The 23,823-nt window shown below is 49.0% G+C and overlaps 1 protein-coding gene across 1 annotated transcript; it reads left to right on the top strand.

Moving 5' to 3' along the window:
• The first annotated feature begins 3,370 nt into the window (after positions 1–3,370).
• UBAP1L (ubiquitin associated protein 1 like) lies at positions 3,371–23,823 on the top strand. The gene is made up of 6 exons (XM_040969696.1): positions 3,371–3,443; positions 9,685–9,951; positions 16,849–17,337; positions 19,251–19,460; positions 23,027–23,128; positions 23,392–23,823. The coding sequence occupies exons 2-6, from the start codon at positions 9,832–9,834 to the stop codon at positions 23,524–23,526; spliced, it is 1,056 nt and encodes a 351-aa protein (XP_040825630.1). The 5' UTR covers positions 3,371–3,443; positions 9,685–9,831; the 3' UTR covers positions 23,527–23,823.

The raw sequence follows: 23,823 nt of genomic DNA, 5'->3' as shown, positions 1-23,823 counted from the left end.
GCCTTCGCAAGAGGACGAAGAGGACGCTGCCAAGGATGAGAATCGTGAATCCCTTTCGGGGTAATACCCTGTTAGTGCCAGTTGGGGTGCTGCTTCTATCCAGCTTAGCCATGACTGAGCATCGTTGGGGCATTCTAACTGCCTTTCCACGGCCCCTGCCGGTCACCCATACAGCGGCTGTGTTTCCTCGCTTTTTTACCACAAATGAGACCCTTGATTTGCCATATTTGCCTATAGATTTAGAAGAGGCCAATGTTACAAGCTATAATTTGGATCTGAGTGGCTCCCTGTGTTTTCAGTTTTAGAGTGGCTCTGCCAGCGAGGATTATTCTTGTATTACTTTTCTCCACAGGCAACTACATGAATAGATCAGCCAGAATTAACCTGGACACAGAAGCTAGATCAATGGCTTAGGCAAACTTTGTTGTCCACACAGTCGCCATCTACTGAGGCCGCTCCTTTTGCCAATGCCACCATAATTTTCGGGGCTATGCCACTCCGCCATCTTAATAGAAATCTGACGATTCCATCACAGCCAAAATGGATGCCCCGTTGTTCCACGCCCTATTCATCAAAACTTTTGAAACCATGGACCTCCTGTCAGTCCCCCATGGTTATGTGGGCCAGACGAGGCCAATATACTTTTTCTCCTGCTATGGGTACCTGGCGCAATAACTCCTATAGTGGCCTTAATTATACATATCAAAATCCAGTACAATCTATTTTTGTGAATCCCTGGCATCAGTGGCTTCTTTGTGGAATTAATGGATCTTGTACAGATTTGCAACCATTTTCAATGTTGAGAGGAGGCAAGATAATGCTTGCCAATGTTACCTGGAATTTTACGGAACCTTTTGAGACCTCGTTAAATGTTACCAAAGAATTTAGGACAGAGAGTTTTGTTTCCACTCCAGTTTGTGTGATTCCTCCGTTTTTGTTTCTGCTGTTTAAATCTACGGGCCAACCAGTGTCGTCTTTGAATTGTTCTGAGAAATGATGCAAATTGGCACAATACTGGAATGCCACTGATGGCTGGGATGGAGCTGTTGTGATGCACATCCCGAGATGGCTTCCCTGGCCCGTGGACACCCCCACTGCTCTGACCCTATATCGTCAGAAGAGGGATTTTGGGATAACGGCTGCTCTGATAGCCGCTATTACCGTAGCTCTTGCAGCCTCCGCTACGGCGGCCGTGGCCCTTTCCACCACTGTACAGACAGCCACTGCCTTAAATAACATTTCTGCTGCTACAGCCCAAGCCTTACAAAATCAGGCCCACATTAATAGCCACCTAAAAGGGGGCCTGATGGTCTTGAATCAGAGAGTCGATCTGGTTCAAGACCAGGTCGACACCCTGTGGGAAGTAGCACAATTAGGCTGTCAATGGCGTCTTCCTGGCCTATGTGTGACATCGGTTCCTTTTGTTAATGGCTCACATGCTGCTAATTTGTCCAGACAACTGTCTAGTTATCTTTTAGGAAATTGGACCAAAGAGTTCGACGAGCTTCAACAAGATCTAAGGATCGCGATCGTGCAGATTAATTCCACCAGAGTCGATCCTTCAATAGCACACTCCATGACAGACTGGATCAAGACCATCGCAGCCCCTGTGAAGGAATGGGCGGGAGTGGGGGTTTTGCTCTCACTGTTGTGTGGAGGATTAGCTCTAGCCCTTTTTTGCCTTTGGCGTATGAGAAAGAGGGCTGCGCGAGATCGAGTCATCATCCACCAGGCGCTATTAGCCTTACAAGAGGGCGCGTCTCCTATGGCATGGTTGACCATGCTTTCGAAGGAAGACTAGCACTCAGCTTTAGCACCTCGAGCCCTTGTGGCATTGCACCGAGTTAAGTGGGTGTACTATGTCTCCTTCGAGGCCGGCCCTTGCACACTGTCGGGGTCTCTCCCATTGCACACAGTAGGGCGGCCGGCTGGTTAAACCAATGCTTTTGCCTTTATAATTGACAGCCAATGACGGGTAAGGGGACAGACAATCATCCGGCCTAAGACAGGAGGTCATTGGTGCGCAACAATGATCCTTCCGGACGGGCTTCGGAGTTGTCCTGTCACAACCTAAGACAGGCGTCTCTTATAAAGAAGAAAGGGGGAGATGTGGTGAGCCGCTGTGAGCCTTGTACTTGACCTGTACTTGACCTGCCTTTGGCTCAAGTCCAGCGAGGCCTTAAGATGGCGCCTGGCGGGAGAGAGCACGTCAGCAGTAGTGACGTTAGTCACGCACCCCTGGCTGAATTGCGCAGACGCCTGCGCAGGCGCAGTAATACAGCACATGGGCAGGCCCGTGATCGGCGCGTGGACTAAGCCCTTGCCCTATCCGTAAGTCTCTCCAGAGGCATGATCAATACATCATCAGAAGGCTGGCCTATGAACAGCCGGTAGGGCGGAGCTGCCTTCTATAATAGTGAGAGCAAAAGGTGGGTCGGGGCTTCCTCTTTCTCAATCTTGGTGTGCACAATAAAGACTGCTGCGGAAGGCTTCAATCGTGTCTGCTCATCACTGCGGGTCGGTGGTCGGTGGGCGCGACATCCCGGGCCACAGGCAGGGAGCTGGAAGGGAAGCGGGGCTGCCGGGATAGAACCGGCGCCGATATGGGATCCCGGGCGTTCAAGGCGAGGACCTTAACCATTGCGCCACCGCGCCGGGCCCTAAATATTTTTATTGCAAAGTCAGATTTACACAGAAAAGGAGAGACAGAGAAAGATTCTCCATCCTCTGGTTCAGTCCCTGAGTGGCTGCAACAGCCGAAGCCAGGAACCAGGAGCTTCTGGGCCTCCCACATGGATACAGGATCCCAAGGCTTTGGGCCATTCTCTATTGCTTTCCCAAGCCATGAGCAGGGAGCTGGATGGGAAGTGGAGCAGCTGGAACACGACCCAGTGCCCATATGAAATCCTGGCGCTTGCAAGGTGAGGACATTAGCCACTAGGCTGTCACACCAGACCCAGTTGATAACCTTTCACATGGGGTGGCAGAGACACAAGTGCTTGAGCCATTACCTGATGTTTCCTAGAGAGCATATTTGCAGGAAGCTGGAATCAGGAGGCGCTACAGGCCTCAAGCCCAGGTGCTCTGCTATGGGATACGGGCATCCCAACCTGCAGTTTAATAAGCTAAATGTTGCCTGCCCCCTTTAAAAAAAATTTAATATGTATTTTTTTCAAGAATTAGATAAGTACTGGAAAGATTGGGAGAGGGTGAGAAAAAGATTGGTTATATGTTAGTTCTGTGTATAGTCATTCCAAGTGACTTGAGTTTATCTTGTCAAAGGATTTGTGGCCACAACCCAACCAATTTCATCCCTCTAAAGCCATTCATGTTCCTAGGTGCATGTGACTTTCGTAGCAAGAAGCTTAGCAGGGATTCTACCATCTGTTCTAGCAGTTCACTTGTGTGTGTCCGGCCCCCCTAGGAAAGCTGGGGATTACAGGGTAAGTACAAAGTGAGTCTTGTTCCATTTCAGTAAGTCCTGAATGAAAGCTATGAAATACACGCAGAACAATTCATGTTCGTGAACCCAGACTGAGGCATTTCCAGCTAAATGTTTCAATACTTAGAGAAAATCTGATTATTCCCATACAGTGTTTACTATTGTGTGACTCCACACAGCAAGTCCTACCCTGTGACATCTGCCCACTCGAGAAGAATGTTTCTAATACAGATTCTATTTGCCAGTAGTGCTAAATTCTGAAGCAAAGATCTCAAATTTTTGAGGCAAGCGGTGTTTGAATGAGTTACTTTGCAGAGCAGCATTTTTCTCAGCTTGCTCCTGCTTGCTAAATTCGGAGCACCAGGATTTGAACTGTGTTCTTAGATGATTTTTTTTTTTTTCATTGGAAAGGTGGATATACAGAGAGGAGAGACAGAGAGGAAGATCTTCCATCCGATGATTCACTCCCCAAGTGAGCCGCAACGGGCCGATACTATGCCGATCCGAAGCCAGGAGCCTCTTCCGGGTCTCCCACGCGGGTGCAGGTTCCCAAAGCTTTGGGCTGTCCTCGACTGCTTTCCCAGGCCACAGGCAGGGAGCTGGAAGGGAAGCGGGGCTGCCGGGATTAGAACCGGCGCCCATATGGGATCCCGGGCGTGCAAGGCAAGGACCTTTAACCACTTGCGCCACTGCGCCGGGCCCTAGATGATTTTTTTAAATGCCATGTTTTAGGTGCCCTGTTAGAAATTTGTAAAAGAAACAAATAAGATTCCTGCCTTCTTTGTTTTTGAGTCTCAAGTAGAGAAATGTATACAAATAAAGTAATTAGTTAAAATTGTTATAACAAAGTATAACAATGATGTATAGTTTTTGTTGTCCAAATATTTATTAAATGTTTATTGAGGCTAAGCAGAATACTAAGTATTCTCTATGCATAGATCTATCAGCTTTTTTTTTTCTCCCCCAGACAGACTTCTATAGTACAGTAGGGGGAAATAAAAGGTGATATTTGTATCATGTAGTCATGGTGAAAATTATTCCATTTATATGTTTGTGCTAGGTCACAAAATATACTATGGGACACCATCAAAAACAATCTTAAAAGCTACTGTACTAGGTAAACCTAACCAAAGTTGGGGATCAAAGAAAACTTTTTTAAAAAGATTTATTTATTTTTTTATTGCAAAATCAGATATACAGAGAAGAGGAGAGACAGAAAGATCTTCTGTCCAATGATTCACTCGCCAAGTGACTGTAATGGCCAGTGTTGCTCTGATCCGAAGCCAGGAACTAGGAACTTCCTCCAGGTCTCCCACGTGGGTGCAGGGTCCCAAGGCTTTGGGCCATCCTTGACTGCTTTCCCAGGCCACAAGCAGGGAGCTGGATGGGAAGTAGAGCTGCAGAGATTAGAACCAGCACCCATATGGCATCCCGGCCCATTCAAGGCAAGGACTTTAGCCACTAGGCCACTGCACTGGGCCCCAAAGAAAACTTTTTAAAATATGTATGTATGGGTTTGAAAGAATTATAGAGTGATAGAAACAGAAAGATCTTTCATCCTCTAATTCACTCCATAGATGACTGTAACAATTGGAGCTGGGCCAGGCTGAGGCCAGAAGCTATTAGCTTCATCTAAGTCTCTCCCATGAGTGGCAGGAGTCCAAGTATTTGGATCACCTTCCACTGCACCGCCAGACCATTAGCAAGGAACTGAATCAGAAGTAGAGCAGCTGGGACTCAAACCAGCACCTATACAGGATGCCTGTTGTCACAGGCAACGGCGTTACTGGCTATGCGACAATGCCAGTCCCTAGTCAAGAAAAAACTTTTTTGAAGAAATGGCATTTCTGTTGAACTCTGAAAAAATAATAATAATATGAAACTTTTAATTAATTGTGGAGAGGAAATAAGGACGATGGCTTTCTGAATAGCAAGTGCTACGTTGAAAACGATCATGGCTAAAGTAAGGTGCAAGGAGATGGATCAGAGGCTAGACTTGACAAGGCTTTAGAGAGGCTTCCGTTCCACTTCTGAAAGCAGCTGGGAACACTGAAGAGTTTCAACACAAGACTGACTTTGGTATGTGTTTTGAAATGATAACTTTGGCCTCTGTATGTTATGGAGCAGAGTTACAGTAATAAAGCATGAGAGGCCATATGTGCAAGTGCAAGATATTGTGAGATGGATTCCCACTGGCTGGATCTCAGAGACTTGACCTGATGCGTGGGTAGGTTAGTGGTAGAAAGGAGGAAGACAGCTTCAGGACTGAGTCCTCGCGCCCTTGACTGGATATTGCTGTTTGAGCACTGAGAGGAGGAACCGGGGAAGAGGTGGGTCTAGGACAGAGAGAACCAGGAATTCACTTTGTTGCATTTGAAGTGTGTTTGAGAAATCTTGCAGGCAGCTGTGTGTATGAATTTGGTCTCATCTGAGACCTGGAAAATTGAATTCGTGATTCTTTGAATGGTGATTAGAGCTATGGGTAAGGATGAAGTCATTTAGAAGAGACAGTAGAGAGCTGTCAAAACAATGCTGTCCTTGTGTGGGCCCCACCCAGACCGATTTCTGCAACCTCTACCCACTCGACCCTATGAGCAGGCAGGTACAGCCAGTGACCACAGGGCCACGGACTGGTATTGAGAGGTGCTGGACTACAGTCCTGTCTTTTGCTAAAGCCTACCCAGTCTGGCCTTCCTGCAGTCTCCCCTCCTGGCTCCTCTGGGGATTTTTTTTTTTTCTCACCACCACCTGCATGGAGTCAGCACTCAGCCTGAAGTTCAAAAGCCTCCCAACTTTTACATCTTACTGTCCATTACATCTTATAGTGAAAGCTTTAGTCAGGCAGCTTGTGCATCCAACACTTGTTCCTCCTACCTCTGCTCATTTGTTTAAGGTTTATTCATTTATTTGAAAGGCAGTTATTCAGGGAACGAGAGAGACAGAGAGCTTTCATCCACTGGTTCGCTCCCCTGAATTGCCATAAGGATCAGGTCTGGGCCAGGTCAAAGCCAGAAGCCAAGGGCTTCATCTGGGTCTTCCACAGGAGTACCTGGGGCATCCAGAGTGCCTGCTGATTTCCCAGGCACATTAGTGGGGAGCAGGATCAGAAGTAGGATGCCCAGGACTTGAACCAGTGCCGTATGGAATACTGATGTCACAGACAGCAGCTTAGGCCACTGTGCCACAATGCTGGATTCCCTACCTCTGACTTGATCCAGCTGTTCCCTGGAATCTTGCTCTCCAGCAAACCCTTTCCCCACTCACAGGCTGTTCTCCCAGCCTCCAAGTTCTCAGTGAGGCCCCATCTGTTTTCAAAACACCAGAAGGAGCAGACCATTCTCTTTCCTCTGGGGAACATTATTACTGATCTGTACCTCTCATTTTGTACATAGCAAGGGAACCCCGAATTTAAGAGCTATTTTAAGCAGATCACATCTTACCCTGAAACACTTACCAATTGAGTCACAAAATTGTGTGTGTGCAAAATAGGCTATTGCGAGCTTAAATTCTCTGTGACTTAGTGTTTAATACAGTTTCAAATACATCTTAAAGACTTAAAGTGATTGGCAGAATCCTCAAACTGAAATTTCCCAAGAAGCAAGTGTCAGGCTGAGTATATAGCACCTTCAGGAGGTAGGTGCTGGGTTGAAGGTGGGATAGCAAGCAGTTCACACTCGAATCTAAGTGGAACTGTGACCTTCCCAAATAGCTCAAAATTCGAACAATGGCTGACAATGTAAGTAATGAGCCTGAGGCTATCAAAACTTGGTTAACACACCTCAGTCCTATAACTAAGTCTTAGGCTTCAAAAGTGCTTTGTAAGATTTCACTGAAGGGGCAATTTGTTGACCAGCTGCTGCCAGAGGCTGTATCCTGGGAGCTGCGTCAGAGCCACATCCTGACGTGCTGAGAGACAGGCTGCAGGCGCAGGGTGGAGAAGCCTGCTGAGTCCCACGGGGAAGATGCTGATGGGAGTGGACAGGTGGGGGAGGAGAGGAGGGAATTAAGGGATTTGCCTACTTGCCTTCATTTGACTGCTCTGCACTGAGATGACTCACCCTCCCTCTCTACATGACGTGCTCACAAATGGGGGCTCAGGGACACACGGCGGGAGGTTGACAACACAGTGACCCTAAGAAGCAAGGCTTCTGCATCATCCTGGCAGAACTGACAGCTTGTGTGGAGCCAGAGGTCTTCCTGATGCACACTCCCTTGGTAAGCTCTGCTTGTTTTGCAAAAATGCTGGACTCTGGTCAGGAGTCTAGATTTATATTGTAGGCAGTCATGAGTTTAAATTCTGTGTCACTCCATATTTAACAAGGTTTAAATGCATCAAAAATTCAAATCCTTGGCTGCTGTAAATGCTACATGAGGACAGATACTACGCTTGATCTTAGCCAAAGGCAAGCAGTGATATGTGAATGAGTTTATAGTTCTTCAATTCGAGCTATAGTAAATACTGTTAGTCAATGTTAATAGGCTTTCTTACCAACAGGACATAGGGATTCTGTATTCTCAACACTTGATGACATCAGGCTGTTTGATTTTAATCATTCATAGCTTTGTGTATGTGATACACAAAATCCCACTGATTCATTTAGCATTCTTATGGTGGTTAGCAAAGTTAGACAAGTTGGATGTTTATTGGCTATTTGGATATGCCCTTTTGTGTAGCTTCCATGGAAATTTCTCATTTATTACTGCTTGTGAAAGTTCTGTCAGATATGAATCCTTTATCAGATGGATGTGTGGCAAATACCTCTCCCGGTGTGACTTTTTACTTTTGCTTCCTTAATTGTGTATTGTGATGAATTGAAGTTCTTAACCATTCAAATTCATCAATATTTTCCACTATCAGTAGACTTTTTTGGGCAATTTGTTTAAGCAAGGTTTGTCCATTCCAAGACCATGAATATAGTCTCTTATTTTCAAGCTTTTGTATTTTACTTTTCACATTTAGATCTACAGTCTACTTGGAATTGATTTTTTGTGTATAAATGTTGTGATATCAATATTTATTTAAAATATTTAGTTGATTCAGAGGCTTTTTGAGGTCAATTTTGTCATAAATCAAGGATCCACATGGGTATAAATCTGTTTCTGGACTTTCTGTTCTATTGATCTCATGTCACTACCATACTGTTTGGAATTACTGTTATTTTGAAGGAAGTTTGTCCAAAATCCTGATGGCATAAATCTACCTTTTTACTAATTTAAGGTTCTCATGACTGTTATTGGCCCTTTTCATTTCATTTCATTTTAGATTATCATACCAGTTTTTCCCAGAAGATGTGACATAAATAAAGTGTAAAGAGATAGCTGATTTCTGCACATTGACCTTTTATCCAATGCCTCTGGTAAATTTGCTTACTAATCATAAGACTTTTATTCAAAGATTATTCAGTATTTTCCTCACATAATTATATTACCTACAAGCAATGGTTATTTTTCCATTTATTTCCTTCCCTCTTTCCTTCCTTCTTTCATCCTTCCTTGCTTGCTTGCTTATTTGCTTGCTTCCTTCCTTCCTTTCTTATTGTGGCACAGTGCATTAAGCTGCCTGTTGAAATCCTTATACTTGTATTATTTCCTTGTCTTTTTGCACAAGCTAGTACCTCCAGATGTTGACTCAAAGAAATGCTGGGGCTATTCTTGTCACATTGCCACTCTTGGGGGTATATTTAAATATTTGCCGTTAGGTGGGATATTTGCTACAGATGTTTGGGAGATATTCATTGTTGGGTTGAGGTTATTCTCTTGTTGTCAAAGGTTTGTTGCAATAGATGTTAATTTTATCAAGAATTTTTCCACATCTATGGAGATACAGAATTTTTCACATTTATTCTCATTTAGTGATTTTGAAACGTGAAGCCAATCTATCACTAATGGAATAAACTCAACTTGGTGGTATTGTATAAAGTTTTGCATCTATGGTTCATGAGAGATTGGCTTCTAGTTTTCTTATTGTTTGGTATCAAGGTTATGCTCGAATCAAAACAAGTTACAGGTATTTCATGCTTCTTCTAGGGAAGAGTTTGTGTAACTGATGTAATTTCTCCCTTAAACATTCGGGTTACAACTCTGAATGAAATGTTTTGGAGTTAAGTATTGTGGATCATTCTTTTGAAGAAAAACTAATATGGTTTGGAATATGAAATAGTCAGCCCTGCCCATGTGTATGCTCTTGCTTCCATTTACCTCCTCCTGTTGCAGAACTCATCACCTCGCCTCTTCCTTTCCAGTTGTGTGGGGCTCAGTCAAGCAACCACAGAGGGAAGTGGTGAAGCCGTCTGAGGCCTGTGCCTGGTCCTCAGGACTTGGAAGTCTCTGCCTGTCACCAGGAGGCGTGCCCCAGCCCTGCTAAGCCATCTCCACTCTTCTCAGACAGGATGAATGCCCTCGATGGTGTCCCCTTCAAGGTCCCCAGTGGCTTTGTGACAGACACAGAGCCTGTCCCTGGGCCAGAGCTCAGTGTCCCAGACTGCAGGGAGCTCCTGCTGGGTTCTATGGTAAGTGTGTGTCTCTGCCTGTCTCTCTACTCATCTCTGGGTCTGGGGCTCAGTCCAAAGGAGTCTTCTTCCTGGTTTGTAAGGGGCAGTTTGGGGGAAGGCCTTTAGCCTAGTGGTTAGGAGTGGATGGATTTGCTCTTTGGCTCCTGCTCCTAATTCCAGGCTAATTCAGATCCTGGGAGGCAGTAGTGAGAGCATAAATATTCCCACCCCTATGAGAAAGCCAGACTGAGTTCTTAGCACCTGGCTATAGTTTCCACTCAGTCCCAGCTGTTGGGAGCATTTGGGAAGTAAGACAGTACTTAGCCTCTCTCTGCCTAGCAAATGAATAGACAAATAGTTAAAAATAAGTAAAGGGGGCCAGGCACGATAGTGTAGTGGTTAAAGTCCTTGTCTTGCATGCACCGGGATCCCATATGGATGTCAGTTCTAATCCCAGCGGCCCTGCTTCCCATCCAGCTCCCTGCTTGTGGCCTGGGAAAGCAGTCAAGGACAGCTCAAAGCCTTGGGACCCTGCACCCAAGTGGGAGACCAGGAAGTCTTCAGGCTCCCGGCTTTGGATTGACTCATCTCCAGCCATTGAGGCCACTTGCGCGGAGTGAACCATAAGACAGAAGATCTTCCTGTCTGTCTCACCTCCTCTCTGTATATCCACTTTTCCAATAAAAATAAATAACTCTTAAAAATAAGTAAAGGGCAGCTTGGCTATTGTATAATCCAAGGAGTTTGAGAATAATCCAGCAGAGGAAAAGGCATGCTGGTGGCTGGGCATTGAAGATTACTTGAGCAAGTCTTGCTTTAAATTTTGGGGTAACTGGAGGCTGCCTGTGTGATGTGTATGAGAGTTACTGTCAGAATGCTCCAGTTCCTCTCTTCCCTGTCAGCCTACTGCAGCTGACATTCCATCATTGGAATCACTTGGTCAGGCTAAGATGCAGTTTTCAGAGTCCTCTGTGAAGGGGCAGTTATGTAGGACACACCAAGAGGCAGGGATGCGAACAGCACATATGACCACAGGTGACCTCGGAGTAACTCCATTATGTCCCATGGCTCGCTCTGCTGACAGGTGTGAGTGCTGATATTCCATGTAGCCTCAAGTGTCAACTTCCTGGAGAGTTAAGTTTACTTCAAGATCCGAGCAGGCCAAACTATTGCATTTTTTTTAAAGATGTATTTATTTTTATTGCAAAGTCAGATATACAGAGAGGAGGAGAGACAGAAAGATCTTCCATCCGATGATTCACTCCCCAAGTGAGCACAACGGCCAGTGCTATGCCGATCCGAAGCTGGGAACCAGGAACCTTTTCCGGGTGTCCCATACAGTTGCAGGGTCCCAAGGCTTTGGGCCATTCTCAACTGCTTTCCCAGGCCACAAGCAGGGAGCTGGATGGGGAGTGGAGCTGCTGGGATTAGAACCAGTACCCATATGGAATCCTGGTGCGTTCAAGGCGAGGACTTTAGCCACTAGGCCATGCCGCCAGGCCCCTGTTGCATTTTTAAATGGAACACAGCTATGTCAGGGATAGGTTGCAAAATTCTGTGAATTAAAAAAAAAAAAAATTAAAGCTAAGATTGCCAAGAATTATGAGGCTGGCCTTGTGTGTTCTAGGCCTTTTTGTGTTCCTGCTCCACCACCTGAGGGCACTTCATGGAGAAGTATGGGCATCTGGCTCTACTCTCACTCCTTTTGTATGCAAGGAATGTGGAATCCAGAGAAGGGAAAGGATTATATCCCATTTTAGTGTCAATGATAAGCCAGAAATTCAGGTCCTCAGTCTGGCCAGGTCATGTCAGAGCTAAGAATAGGACTGGAAGCTTTAAAGGCAGAAATGGAAGTGTGTGTGGCAAGGGGTGGGCTGGGGAAGTGAGGCGCAGAGCACACAATCAGAAAAGGAGGCATTTGCAAGGGTCAGGCAGGATCTTGAGTGGTTTGAGGGAACAGATCTGCTGCTACAGATCCCTGGCTACAGTGGGGACAGGGCTGAAGCCAGTAGCTGAGAACTTCATCTGAGTTTCTTATGTGGCTGCAGGATCCCAAGAACTTGGACCATCCTCCGCTGCTTTCCCAGACACATTATAGGAACCAGCACTCATATGGGATGCCAGCATTAATCCTTTATGCTTCAAAATCAGCCCTGTGGTCTACTCCCCAAATAGCCACATCAGCCAGGGCTAGACCAGACTGATGCCAGGAGCCAGGCTCTCCATCTTGGTCTCCCACATGCATGGCAGGGGCCCAAGTATTTAACCATCACATACTTCCTTCTAATTGCAAGAGAAGCCAGAACTTAAACCCAGGTCCTCTGATGTGTGGTGCAGGCATCCCAAATGGCATCTTAGCAACTGCTTCAAATGCCCACCCCTCTTTAATTCTTTTGGAGGACATTTTAGCAGATGAGTATTCCTGTACCATGGCACAGGAAAATAAATTTTCCACTCATGTGAGTGCCAAGCCACACAGCTTCCAAGGGACACAGCAATGTTTCTGACAAAGTCTGCCAGACCGCAAATCACATCCAATCCCTCCACCCTGCTGCCTTCCATGGAGACCTCTCTTCCACAGTGAGCGCCTCAACAAGGCAATTTTGATTTAGTTTTGCTTTAATTTCTTGCCCTTTTTAATTTTTAAAAAAAGATATATTTTGTTTTTATTGCAAAGTCAGATATATAGAGAGGAGGAGAGACAGAGAAGAATATCAGTCTGATGATTCATTCCCCAAGTGATCACAACAGCCAGAGCTGCGCCAATCTGAAGCCAGGAGCCCAGATCCTCTTCCGGGTCTCCCACACAGGTGCAGGGTCCCAAGGCTTTGGGTCATCCTTGACTGCTTTTCCAGGCCACAAGCAGGAAGCTGGATGGGAACTGGGGTTGCCGGGATTAGAACCTGTGCCCACATGGCATCCTGGCACGTTCTAGGCCACCATGCCAGGCCTGTTTTCCTGTCTTTTAAGAGAAAATACATTCATGTGGTTTTAAAATGAGTGGAGATATATTTTATGTATAATACATAGCTATATGATACAATGATATGGAAAAATCATCAGAAGGAATCATCGGACAGAAGATCTTCTCTGTCTCTCCTCTTCTCTGTATATCTGACTTTGCAATAAAAATAAATAAATCTTAAAAAAAAAAGAAAGATCCGAAGACAATATAACCATTAGACGTGACCTTAGTCGTGTTATAATCAAACTTAATTCATAAAAATAGACTCACAATCAGTCCACCTACCCTTAACATTTTTTTTTAAAGATTTATTTATTTTTGTTGGAAAGGCAGATCTACAGAGAGGAGAAACAGCCAGAGCTGAACTGATCTGGAACCAAGAGCCAGGAGCTTCTTCCGGGTCTCCCACTTGGGTGCAGGGTCCCAAGGCTTTGGGCTGTCTTCAACTTCTTTCCCAGGCCACAAGCAGGGAGCTGGATGGGAAGTGGAACAGCTGGAACACAAACCAGTGCCCATATGAAATCCCGTGTTTGCAAAGCGAGGACTTCAGCCACTAGGCTATTGTGTCAGGCCTGCCTCTGACACCTTTTTGTCTGCCCTATTCCCTCTCTGCCCCCTCATTGATAACTTCTATTATTCATTTTTAAAAAGAAAGATACATTTACTTATTTGAAAACAGAGTAATCTAGAAAGGGTGAGAGAGAGTGATTCACTCTGTAACAGACATGGCTGGGCTGAAAGCAAGGAGACCAGAATACCACCTTCCATATAGGCAGCAGGGACCCAAGTACGCAGATGGCCATTATCTGCCACTTTCTTGGAACATTAGCAGGAAGCTGAATCTGAAGTAAAGCAGCTGGGACTGGAGCTAGTGTTTCAGTATCGGATATGGACATAGCAAGTGGTGCTTTAACCCTGTATTCCATAATATCAGTCCCTGTTACTCGTTTTTAAATGTATTCTTCCTGAGAGTCTTTAGGTTTATATGCAAGAAAATACAATTTCCTCCTTGACAATTCCTCTTGGGCTTTTTTTTTTCTTCACTTAATTATATATTTAAGATCTTTCTGTATCAGTTTGTGGGAAACTCCTTCAACAGTGTCTTTATTGCACACCACATGGCTGTGTCACACTGTTGAGCCAGGCCCCCCTGAATGAACAGTTCGGGTGGTTCTCTCACCATTGCAAATAACGCTGGAGGGAATTACAAGCACATGTCCAAGAGTGTTTGATGTAAAGCCAGATTGCTCTCCCCTGAGCTATTGACCTACACTCCAGCCCACATTTTTGGCAAGTCTTTTTTTTTTTTTTTAAGATTTAGTTATTTTTATTGCAAAGTGAGATAGAGAGGAGGAAAGACAGAAAGATCTTCTGTCCGATGATTGACTGAAATGGCCGGTGTTACGCCCATCCAAAGCCAGAAGCCCAGATCCTCTTCTGGGTCTCCCACACAGGTACAGGGTCCCAAGGCTTTGTGTTGTCCTTGACTGCTTTCCCAGGCCACAAGCAGGGAGCTGGATGCGGGACAGGGCTGCTAGGACCAGAACCGGCGCCCATATGTGATCCTGGCGTGTTCAAGGCAAGGACTTCTGCCGCTAGGCCATGACGCTGGGCCCCATAGTTTGGCAAGTCTTTTCCTCCCAGTCTCCCCTGCCCAACTGGAATTGTCCAGGATCAGGCAGGTGACATATTGGCAGAGTTGTAATTTGTCTTTCTCTTACGAGCAGTGAGGGCCAACAGCTGTTCATATGCTTAACAGCCATTTGTGTTTTCTTGTTTGTGGATTACTTTTGCCCATTTTTCTGTTAGGTTTGTGGCCTTTCCTCATCCATTTCTAGGCATTCTCTGTCTGTGATATGAGAGCTGCCCCCCACCCCACCATCACTAAGTTTCTCATTGGTCTTTTAACTTTGTTTACAGGGCATATTGGCCTTGCAAAATTTCTGTGTTTGTGTGGTAGAATTATCTTTTGGACTTTTTAAAAGTTTCATGAGAAAGGGAAAAGGATCATCCATTCACTTGTTCATTTCCATATGAGTTGGGCTGGGGTAAGCTGAAATCAGGGACCTGGAGCTCCATCCAGATCCCTCCCATGGGTGACAGAGACCCGAGTCCTTGACCCATCACCCACTCTCTCCCAGGGTCCCATGACCAGGCAGCTGGAATCCAGAGCAGAGCCAGGACTTGAGGCCAGTCAGTCAGGATGTGACGACTCCGAGCAGTGTCTTAGCTGCCAAGGCACATGTCTGTCCTGGCTTCAGGATTTTGATCTAAGGCAAAAAAAAGGCTTTGTCTGCCCGAGATTGTGAAAAGGAATTCTCTCCTGTTTTTTTAGTACTTTGATAGGTTCATAGCATATATTTGAAGCTTTGATACTTTTGGAATTTTTAATTTAATTGAGAGGGCCCCACATGGTGGCCTAGCAGCTGAAGTCTTTTCCTTGTATGAATTGGATCCCATGTTGGCACTGGTTCTAATCCTGGCAGCCCCACTTCCCATCCAGCTCCCCGCTTGTGGCCTGGAAAAGCAGTAGAGAACGGCCCAAAGCCTTGGGTCCTGCACCTGTGTGGGAGACCCCGAAGAGCTCCTGACTCCTGGCTCCTGTCTTCTGATTGGTACAGCTCCAGCCGTTGTGGTCACTTGGAGAGTGAATCATCGGACGGAAGATCTTTGTCTCTGTCTCTCCTCTCTATATATATCTGACTTTGCAATAATAAATAAATAAATAAATAATTTAAAAAGTCTTCTTAAAAAATTAATTGAGAGACGGACAAAAAAAGGATGGATAGATAGGAAATATTCTCCCATCTTCTGATTCAATATCCAAATGCCCACAGTGGCCAGGCCTGGGCTATGCTGAAGCCAGGTCTCCCAGCATAGCAGGACTCAGTTTCCTGGGCTATCACCACAACCCCCAGGGTCTGCATGAGCAAAGCTGGAATCGGAAGCCAGATACACATATTGAACCCAGGCATTCTGATGTGGAATGTAGTCATCTCAGCCATAAAGCCAAGTGCATACCCCCTTGTTAATTTTAAAGGTAGGTGATGAGGATATTCAGTTGTAGTTCATTTATAAATTATTACATTGGATTTTTTACATGGGTTCCAGTTGAGTTTCTAAAATGGAAGAGGCAGGGAGACTGAGACACAGGGAGCTTCCATTGGCTGGTTCGCTCCTGGAGTAAACCAGGGCTGGAGCCAGGAATGCAATTCAGGTCTGCCATGAGGGTGGCAGGAACCTGATTATCTGAGCTATCACCACTAGTTTCCAAAGTCACGGATGCTGAAGCCAGAGTGGAGAACTGGAAAAGGGACCAGGTACATGGTGCCGGACTAAACTCCTGCTCCCTGGTTCTGTCTTTGGGAGAAAGCAGAGGACAGGGACAAACCAGCCCAGCCACCCACTGTGCCACCATCTGTCCCCATGAAATGCAATGATCCTTATTCATTATCTGGGACTAGGAGTTACACCAGAACCCACTAAGTAGAGTTCAGCTGAGATTAGCCATGACTACATTTCTGGGGACCGCTCAGAGGTGGTGGGGGCTGGGAGAGGGATCCCCCAGCAGGAGGAGGTACGTTTGCGGGGGGGGGGGTGGGCGCAGACACAGATCTCGGGGTAGTGGCAAAGGAGTGGCACTCAGGCAAAAGCCTCCTGGTTGGGAATAGACAGTCTGAGGAAGTTTTTGAACACTCATTGTTCAAGGACACATTGCGGGGGGCGGGGGGGCGGGATTGGGGAGCCAAGGGGCTTGGACATCCTGAAGTCCCGTTGTCTTTCATGGCAGAGTTTTGGTATCCAACTGTTATGGATATCTCTGGACCCCGGTATAGGTTACCTCCCAGGGTGAAGGTGTGCTATGATCAGTGTAGAGGGCAGGGGGGTTGTCTGGTGTCCCTGAAACCAGGAGTTGGAAACAGACCTCATGTTGCCTTCTCTCTGAAAAGCATAACTTCAGCCTGGAAAGGAAGGTCCTCTTTTGGGTGGAAGCCATCATCCCAGGACCCTGCCCGCCCCAGCATGAGGACCCAGGGACAGCATCGGCACCTCCGGCCTGGCTCTTGCTGTTGAGCCCGGAATACCTGCTGGAGCCTGCACCTGCTGCCGGCCAAAGCCAGGAGTGGCCGGAAGTGGAGGAGGAGGAAGAGGTGAAGGAAGAGAATGAAGAAGAGCTCTCCTCCGGCAGTGAGGAGGATCCAGGTCCACACGACCCTCACCAGGATTCGGTGGGCGTGCTGTGCAGCATGTGCTTGGAGCCGGCAGCAGGTATCTGCAGGCGGCTCTCGGAGGGCAGGCTAGCAGCCCGGCCCAGCACATCACTGCCCCGTCCCCGTGGCCACCGTGCTCTGAGCCTCTGCTGCTCGAGCCCCTTGCCACCCCGACCCTCCACGGCCGGCGCTGTGCCTCCGCTGCGCAGCCACAAGCCCACAGCCGCGGTAAGAACTCTGACCCGCTGGGGCTGCCAGCTCTGTCTTGTCTGCTCCTACCTACTCCCTTTGCCTGGACCCTAGGATGTCCCCTGCCCCAAGCCCTCCCAGGCCCTCAGCCCTCTCAGCCCTTCCTCCCGCACCCCTTTTCCCGCTGTGTTTGCTTTGCCTCTGCGGGGGCACTAAGTCCACTAATGGCCAAGACCCACCCCTTGTCCCTCTCCTATACGATGGTGAGTTCCCCAGGCAGGAACCAGGTGGTGTTTCTGTTTCCAGAGAGCCTCGCATTCGATTTGACCCATAGGGGATGCTCAGCAAATGTCCAAGTGAAAAATCTGGGGCTCTCCATGAGGCTGGCTTTGCAGAGGGTTTTATCCCTGCAGTGACTCCCTGTAGTACCCTCGCTGCATCTGCTCCCCCTGCCCCACCCCGGTGGAGAGAGAGAAAGCCAAGCCCAGCAGACAAGAAGGATTGGTCGAAGGGTAATGGGACCAGGCCCTAGCACCATATGGGGAGGGTCAGGTGTTGAAAGAGTAGGGCCAGGATGCTACAAGCTGCACAGGCTTCAGGATGGTGGTGATGACCCAGAGAGAACACCCAGCAGGAGTGAGTGTACAGTAAGGTTGGATAAAGTCGACTTCAGGCCTCCCACCTTATCCCTCCAGAGGCCTTGCACCTGAGGTTTTATCCACTGCTTTGTATCCCTTGCCTCTGAAAGGTCCCCTCTGGGTCAAGAAAGTTTCAGATTGCACACACAGATCTGCACTCAGAGCAGGTGGGCTGGGTCGGGACTGGCAGCCCCACACAGGCTGCAGAGTAAAGCTGAGAGAGTCGACCTGAAAGCCCAGCCTGAGACCTGCTCTCTGATGCGTGACCTTAGGCAAGTCACTAAGCTACTGGTCTTCATGCCCCTGGAGCAGGCCCAGTGACCCTGCACGTGGTGGCTTAGAGCAGACACAGAGGGGGAGCTGAGGGCCTGTGAGGCAGGTGGGCCATGCTCACCTTGGAGACCAGATGCCGATGCCAGGCTTGCTCTTTCTGATCTGTTCCAATAGTGCAGTGGGGCAGGTGGGGCAGGAGGCCAAGGCAGAGAGGAGCTGAGGACACCAGGGTAGACTCAACTCCTGCAACGTGGGTATTTTCCACCAGGAAAGTGAGGGGAGACCCTGGGGTGCAGTGATGGCGGGCACTCATCACCCTCCCAGAAGATGACAATGGGCAGGGAGTCATAGCTCTCCCCATCTCCTCACCCATACACCCACCCTCAGTCGCAGGGACCAGGATGCATCCCAGGCAGGCTGTCCTTGGGAGGAGAGGTAGAGTAGTTTCTTGGGACCAGTACTTCCTCATGAACTATGGGTAGGGGTGATGGCAGCCAAACCAGCTGAAATGCCCTCCTGCCAGACTCCTGGTCCAGGGTCTGTTTGGGGTCTTGCAGGACCATGGTACCCACCTGCTGCCTGCCCTGCCGAGCAGCAGCCCAGCCAATCACAAGAAGCTGGCCAAGAAACACCCCATCTCTATACTGCCCTCACTAAGGAGAGCTTTGAACGGAGGGGTTCAGGTCCCAAACATGTGTTGCTTTCAAGGTTATTACCATCTGGATTTTGGCTCAGACAAGAGGTTGCATTGCAGTTATCGTGATTCTAAGCAACAGGTGGAACTTTAGCATTAACTGAGTTCCTGTAAGTCAGGTCTTTTGCTGATTTGTGTTCTCACACCATCTCACACCTCATAACACCCCTGTGCGTTGGCTTCTTGGAGGAAACTCCGTGGGCAGCTAGGGTCTGCAGTTCTCTAAGCCCTCCACTCTCCCAACGCCGACACTCTAGCAAGGTAATGACACTGTGTGCAGTGACTGTCCTAGCCAGCTGTCACCTCCCATTACAGAAACTGACACGTCTAGCCTACCTGTATTTCAGTCTCTCAGCCCATACACCTGTCTGCCACCTCTTGGGGGGGCACCACAGCCTCTCCACCACCACAGGTCACAACCCGATTCTACGGCTGATCTGCTGTCCGCCCTGAGCCAGGAGGAGCAAGACCTCATTGGGCCAGTGGTCGCCCTGGGATACCCCCTGGGACGGGCCATCGTGGCTCTGCAGAAGACTGGGAGGCAGAGCCTGAGCCAGGTGAGTCAGCTCCAAAGCTGAGGAGCTGTAACCAGGTAGACTTGAACTTGGAAAAGCTTTGCTTCCTTCTCTTTAGAGAACCACAGAACCACAGAATGGTGGTGTGATTTTTGGCGGGGCGGTGGCGGGGGGGACTTTTGAGCAAGTTTCAGACCCTGCTGCCTCTTACCTCCTGTGTCAGATGTTATCAGGGACCTCTCCACTCCTACCCAACCCCACCCCTACCCTGCCATGCCCGTTTGAGGAGCCGCCATCCTCTGCTCCTGGATTGGTCACTGTCCCCAGTTGGTTCAGGGAGCTGCATTTTGGAGCAGTAAATGGCTATACAATATGACTTTCCGTGATGCAAGAGGAGCTTTGTGTTGTCCAATGCAGTAAATAGCCAGCAGGCACGAGAAGGTGCCGAGTGCTGAGCTGGACGTCACAGAGAAGACCTAAGTGGTACTCCCAGCTGGAGGGACAGGTTGGACTCAGGAGTGGAGACTGGAAGGAAGGATTGGGAAGGCTCTTAAGTGACCTGTCTTGGTGGAGGAGAAAGAGTATGAGGCAGGCTAGAGGGAGATAAAGACAGAAAAGGAACTTTGATCCCTGGGTTGACTGCTGGTCAGGTGACCCATTTGGCCAAAGGAAGCACAGAGGGACTACCACCGCCCACCTCCAATCTAGCGGACACTGTAATGGCAAAGCTGCAATTTCTGATAGTGGTTGAGTGCTGGGTTGCAGAGAAAGTCCAGTGAATAATCCTTGGACCAGAGCTGGAACTCAAACTTGCTGTCATGTTCTAGCCTGGAGGGTCTCCCCCCTTCCCTGTGCCTCTTCTGCTGCTTCTACTTTCCTCTGAATATGCCAGCCCCTTCCCTGTGCTGGAGGAAGCCTTCCCATGTGGTGCCTCCCCCAAAGAAGGGCGAGCTGCTAACGGTTACTACACATTTTGCCTGCACCAGCTCCTCAGTCCCGAATATTTCTGGTGAGCTTTTCTGATTTCCATTCAGCTGAGGCCTCCAAGCCCAGGGAGGCCCATGGGGACAGTCGCCAGTTGGTGGCAGCACTGCTGCTCTGAGCATCCCAGGTTCACTTGCAGTTGAAGCATACGTTGAAAGCCTCTCCCAGCCTGCAACTGCCACTGAAAAGCCAGGGCCTTGGCTAAGAATCTGGCCAGGAGAGCTGCGCAGGGCCAGAGCCACTGGCATTGCCATCCTGCCTCAGTCCCTCCAGGCCCTGAGCCTGACTGAGGCCTCAGGCCATTGCTGTGGGCTATCTGGAGTTGACCCAAGGCCAGTACTGAGCTCCTGACTCCTGGTGGGTGGGCTGTAGGAGAACCCATTACATTGGGAACGTTGCATCCTGAGACATCCACTGACCAGCTGCCTGGCCCCTGATGAGCTGGTGACCTTTTTCCCCAGCAGGAAGTTAGAGGCCAGGCCCTGGGGTTGGGGAAGGGCTTAGCATGGCTTCTGTCATCCTGCCACACTAAGTGTCCTCCCACTGTTTTGTGAAGTTCTGCCCTAAAACAAGCAATGCCTATGAGTTCAGATGGCATAAACCCCCACCCGCCCCCACAGAGATGCATGCTGCAGCCAGTCCTCGTCTGAGGTAAGACAGATGACCCAGGGCTGGGGTAGGGTGGAGGAGGACAACTGGTGAGAGACAGTCAGAGAGAAGAAAGGAGGCGCCGCAAGCCTTGTGCATCCTTCATTCCTACCACAAGGCTTGGTTTCTGCTGCGTGGCACATGGAAGGGCTCCTCAGCCAGGCTCTGTGTTTTTGGAAACAGTCATTTCTGGAGGCCCCAGCCTAAAGGGGCCATCATGTCTTCAACTGCCCTGTGGCTCGGAGCATGCCTGGTTGTTCCTGCAGTCCCACAGACCCAAAAGATGACAGGGCAGCTAACTCTTTACAAATGCAGATTCCCAGGCCCTGTTTAGAAGGGCCCTCCCCCACCCGTTATCATAACTGGTCTGCGGAAGGTTCCAGCATACAGCCTGAGCTGGCATGGATCAGAACCAACCATCCCTTGACCCAGTGATTCTCAATTTGACTACACATCAGAGCGCCCTAGGGAGCCATGAAAAGAAGTCCTATTGCCAAGGCCACATCCCAGGACTGTGATGTCAGAGCTTCCAGTTGAGGCCCAGGTACCAGTTGCTCTTTGAAGCTCTTGAGGACAGTGGTAATGAGCATCCTTGAGATCGTGAGCCATTGCAGGGGAGTTGGGGATGAACCACTGTGGACAAGTAGGTGTCGAGCCACAAGGTTAGGACAATATCTGCTTGCTGCCCTTGCCCTCCTCCTGTGTGCTGTAGAGCCAGCTCACGGTGCCCCCTGGCACCCTTGGGGAGGCAAAGCACTAATCCTGGGATGCTGAGTCACCTTCCCTGCCTACACTTCACTGTCCTCACCTGGGAGAGGAGGGCACAGTTGAGTGGTTTTCAAGATATATTCAGAGCAAAGCTGGGGGGTGCCAGGAAGATCTCCAAGCAGATCCCTGGCCTCACATGGGCCCCTCCCCAGTTTCCTCGGAACAGCTCCAAACTGAGCCTGTTTCTGCACTGAAACTGCTTGTGTTGGAAGCTGCGGTGTAGGAGCTAAATTATTTGGAAGACTGATAACCCAAATGGGCAGGTGCTTCCTACTCAGCCCCATCCACACAGACTCCTCGTTCTCCCAGACTAGAGGCTTAAATCCTGCTGTGATTTCCCTGGCACTATGACCCTGGATCTGTTTATCTCCCCAGCAAAGCCAGGTCATGCTTAATTCTTCCATAAACACAGGCATGCCTTCATTGAGTTCCTGCAGCCCACCACTGTGCTTCGGACACGGTGAGGCTGATGCAGCCCCTGCCTCTTGGAGTGGGAAGTTCGTGATTAAGAGATGAGAAGGATGAAGGGAGGTGATTCCCAAGCCATGTGTGTACTGTACCAGGGGAAGCATGGGGCTCCCAGAAGCCCAAGGCCCAGAACAGCTTCCTAGGAACAGGGAAAGGCTGGCTCAGGGCTGAGTTCTGGAACTGGGAGGTGCAGAGGGAGGCTTATCAGCCCCTGGGGAAAGTGATCACAAGCAGGAAGTGACTTGAATAGGGGCTCTTACCCATGGGAGCTTCCTGTGTGGCCCCCAGCACAATAGGGGCTCAAAAAAGACTGGGGTAGGGGTGTACTTTCCCATGACAACGTGGGCCCTCACCAGCGTGCAAGGAACTAACAGATACTGCCATATATGTAGGGTTGTCTGGGGCAAGCTGGAGAGACACTGGGGTGCATAGCCTGGTCAGCTCCCTGCCTGGGTTTTGCATACACTTTGATGGGGACTCACAGCCCTACTCCAGGCCTCCAGTCTCTGCCTGGGATAACTGGACCTACTGTCCACCTGCCCTCAGGTCTTCAGAGGAGGTCTCTGTTCCTCCTGGTTGGCCCTCAGTGCCACACCAATTTAATCAGAGGTTGTTCCGGCCACTTGTCCCTGAGCTCAGGCCTCAGTAAGGCCCTTGGGTACCTGCCACACCCACATTGTCTGTTGCCCCTGGCACCCCTCTTACCATCACCTTGCCCTGTCTGCTCACTTCTGTCCTAGTTTCTCAGCTACCTCAGCGCCTGTGACCGGCTGCTGCGCCAGGGCTACGAGGAGGGCCTGGTGGAGGAGGCCATGGAGATGTTCCAGTTCTCAGAGAGCCAGGTCAGCAGGGACCCTGGGCTCCAGGGAGGAGCGGGCCTGGAGAGGAGGAGCAGGTGTGGGATGGGATGGGGGGCAGAGGAGGAGTGAAATGGAGGAGGATATGGAGGAGCAGTGATGATGGGAGGGGAACCAGTAGAGGGAGGAAAGGGGAGACCCCCCCAGAGGTACCAGTGCCCAGGACCAAGTTCACCTGGCCTGGGGTGGAGGAGGCATGGTGGGCCTGGGCAGAGCCCCTAGTGCCCTTGCTGCTTCCTGTTCTCCAGGCGGGGGAGTTCCTGCGCCTTTGGGAGCAGTTCAGCGACATGGGCTTCCAGCATGACCGCATAAAGGAGGTGCTGCTGGTCCACGGCAACCATCGGGAGCAAGCTCTAGAGGAGCTGGTGGCTTGTGCCCCGTGACTGCGCCAACCTGCTTGCCTGGAACTGCTGAGGCCCCTGTAATGAGGCTAACCCAACTGAGTTATCCAAGTCAAGCTGGACTAACAAAGCAACTGACAACACAAAACCAACTGAGAGAGCGGGGCCCAGCTGTGAACCACCATCTTCTCCACAAGCCTTGTCAAAAGCACCTGCATCTGTCCCCTTCAGCTGTGTGAGGCAGTAACCTTGATCTTCAGGAAATGAAAACAAATAAATGACAAGATGCTCTCCCGAGTCCTGCTGTGGAAAGCTCACGTTCACTGTGGAGGCCTGGCG

This window comes from Ochotona curzoniae, unplaced genomic scaffold (genome assembly GCF_017591425.1).
Source record: "Ochotona curzoniae isolate NIBS_2020 unplaced genomic scaffold, NIBS_Ocur_1.0 scaffold_4701, whole genome shotgun sequence".
NCBI classification, from domain to species: domain Eukaryota; kingdom Metazoa; phylum Chordata; class Mammalia; order Lagomorpha; family Ochotonidae; genus Ochotona; species Ochotona curzoniae.
The sequence above is the reverse complement of the archived record's forward strand: the minus strand, read 5'-3'. Positions and strand labels throughout refer to the sequence as shown.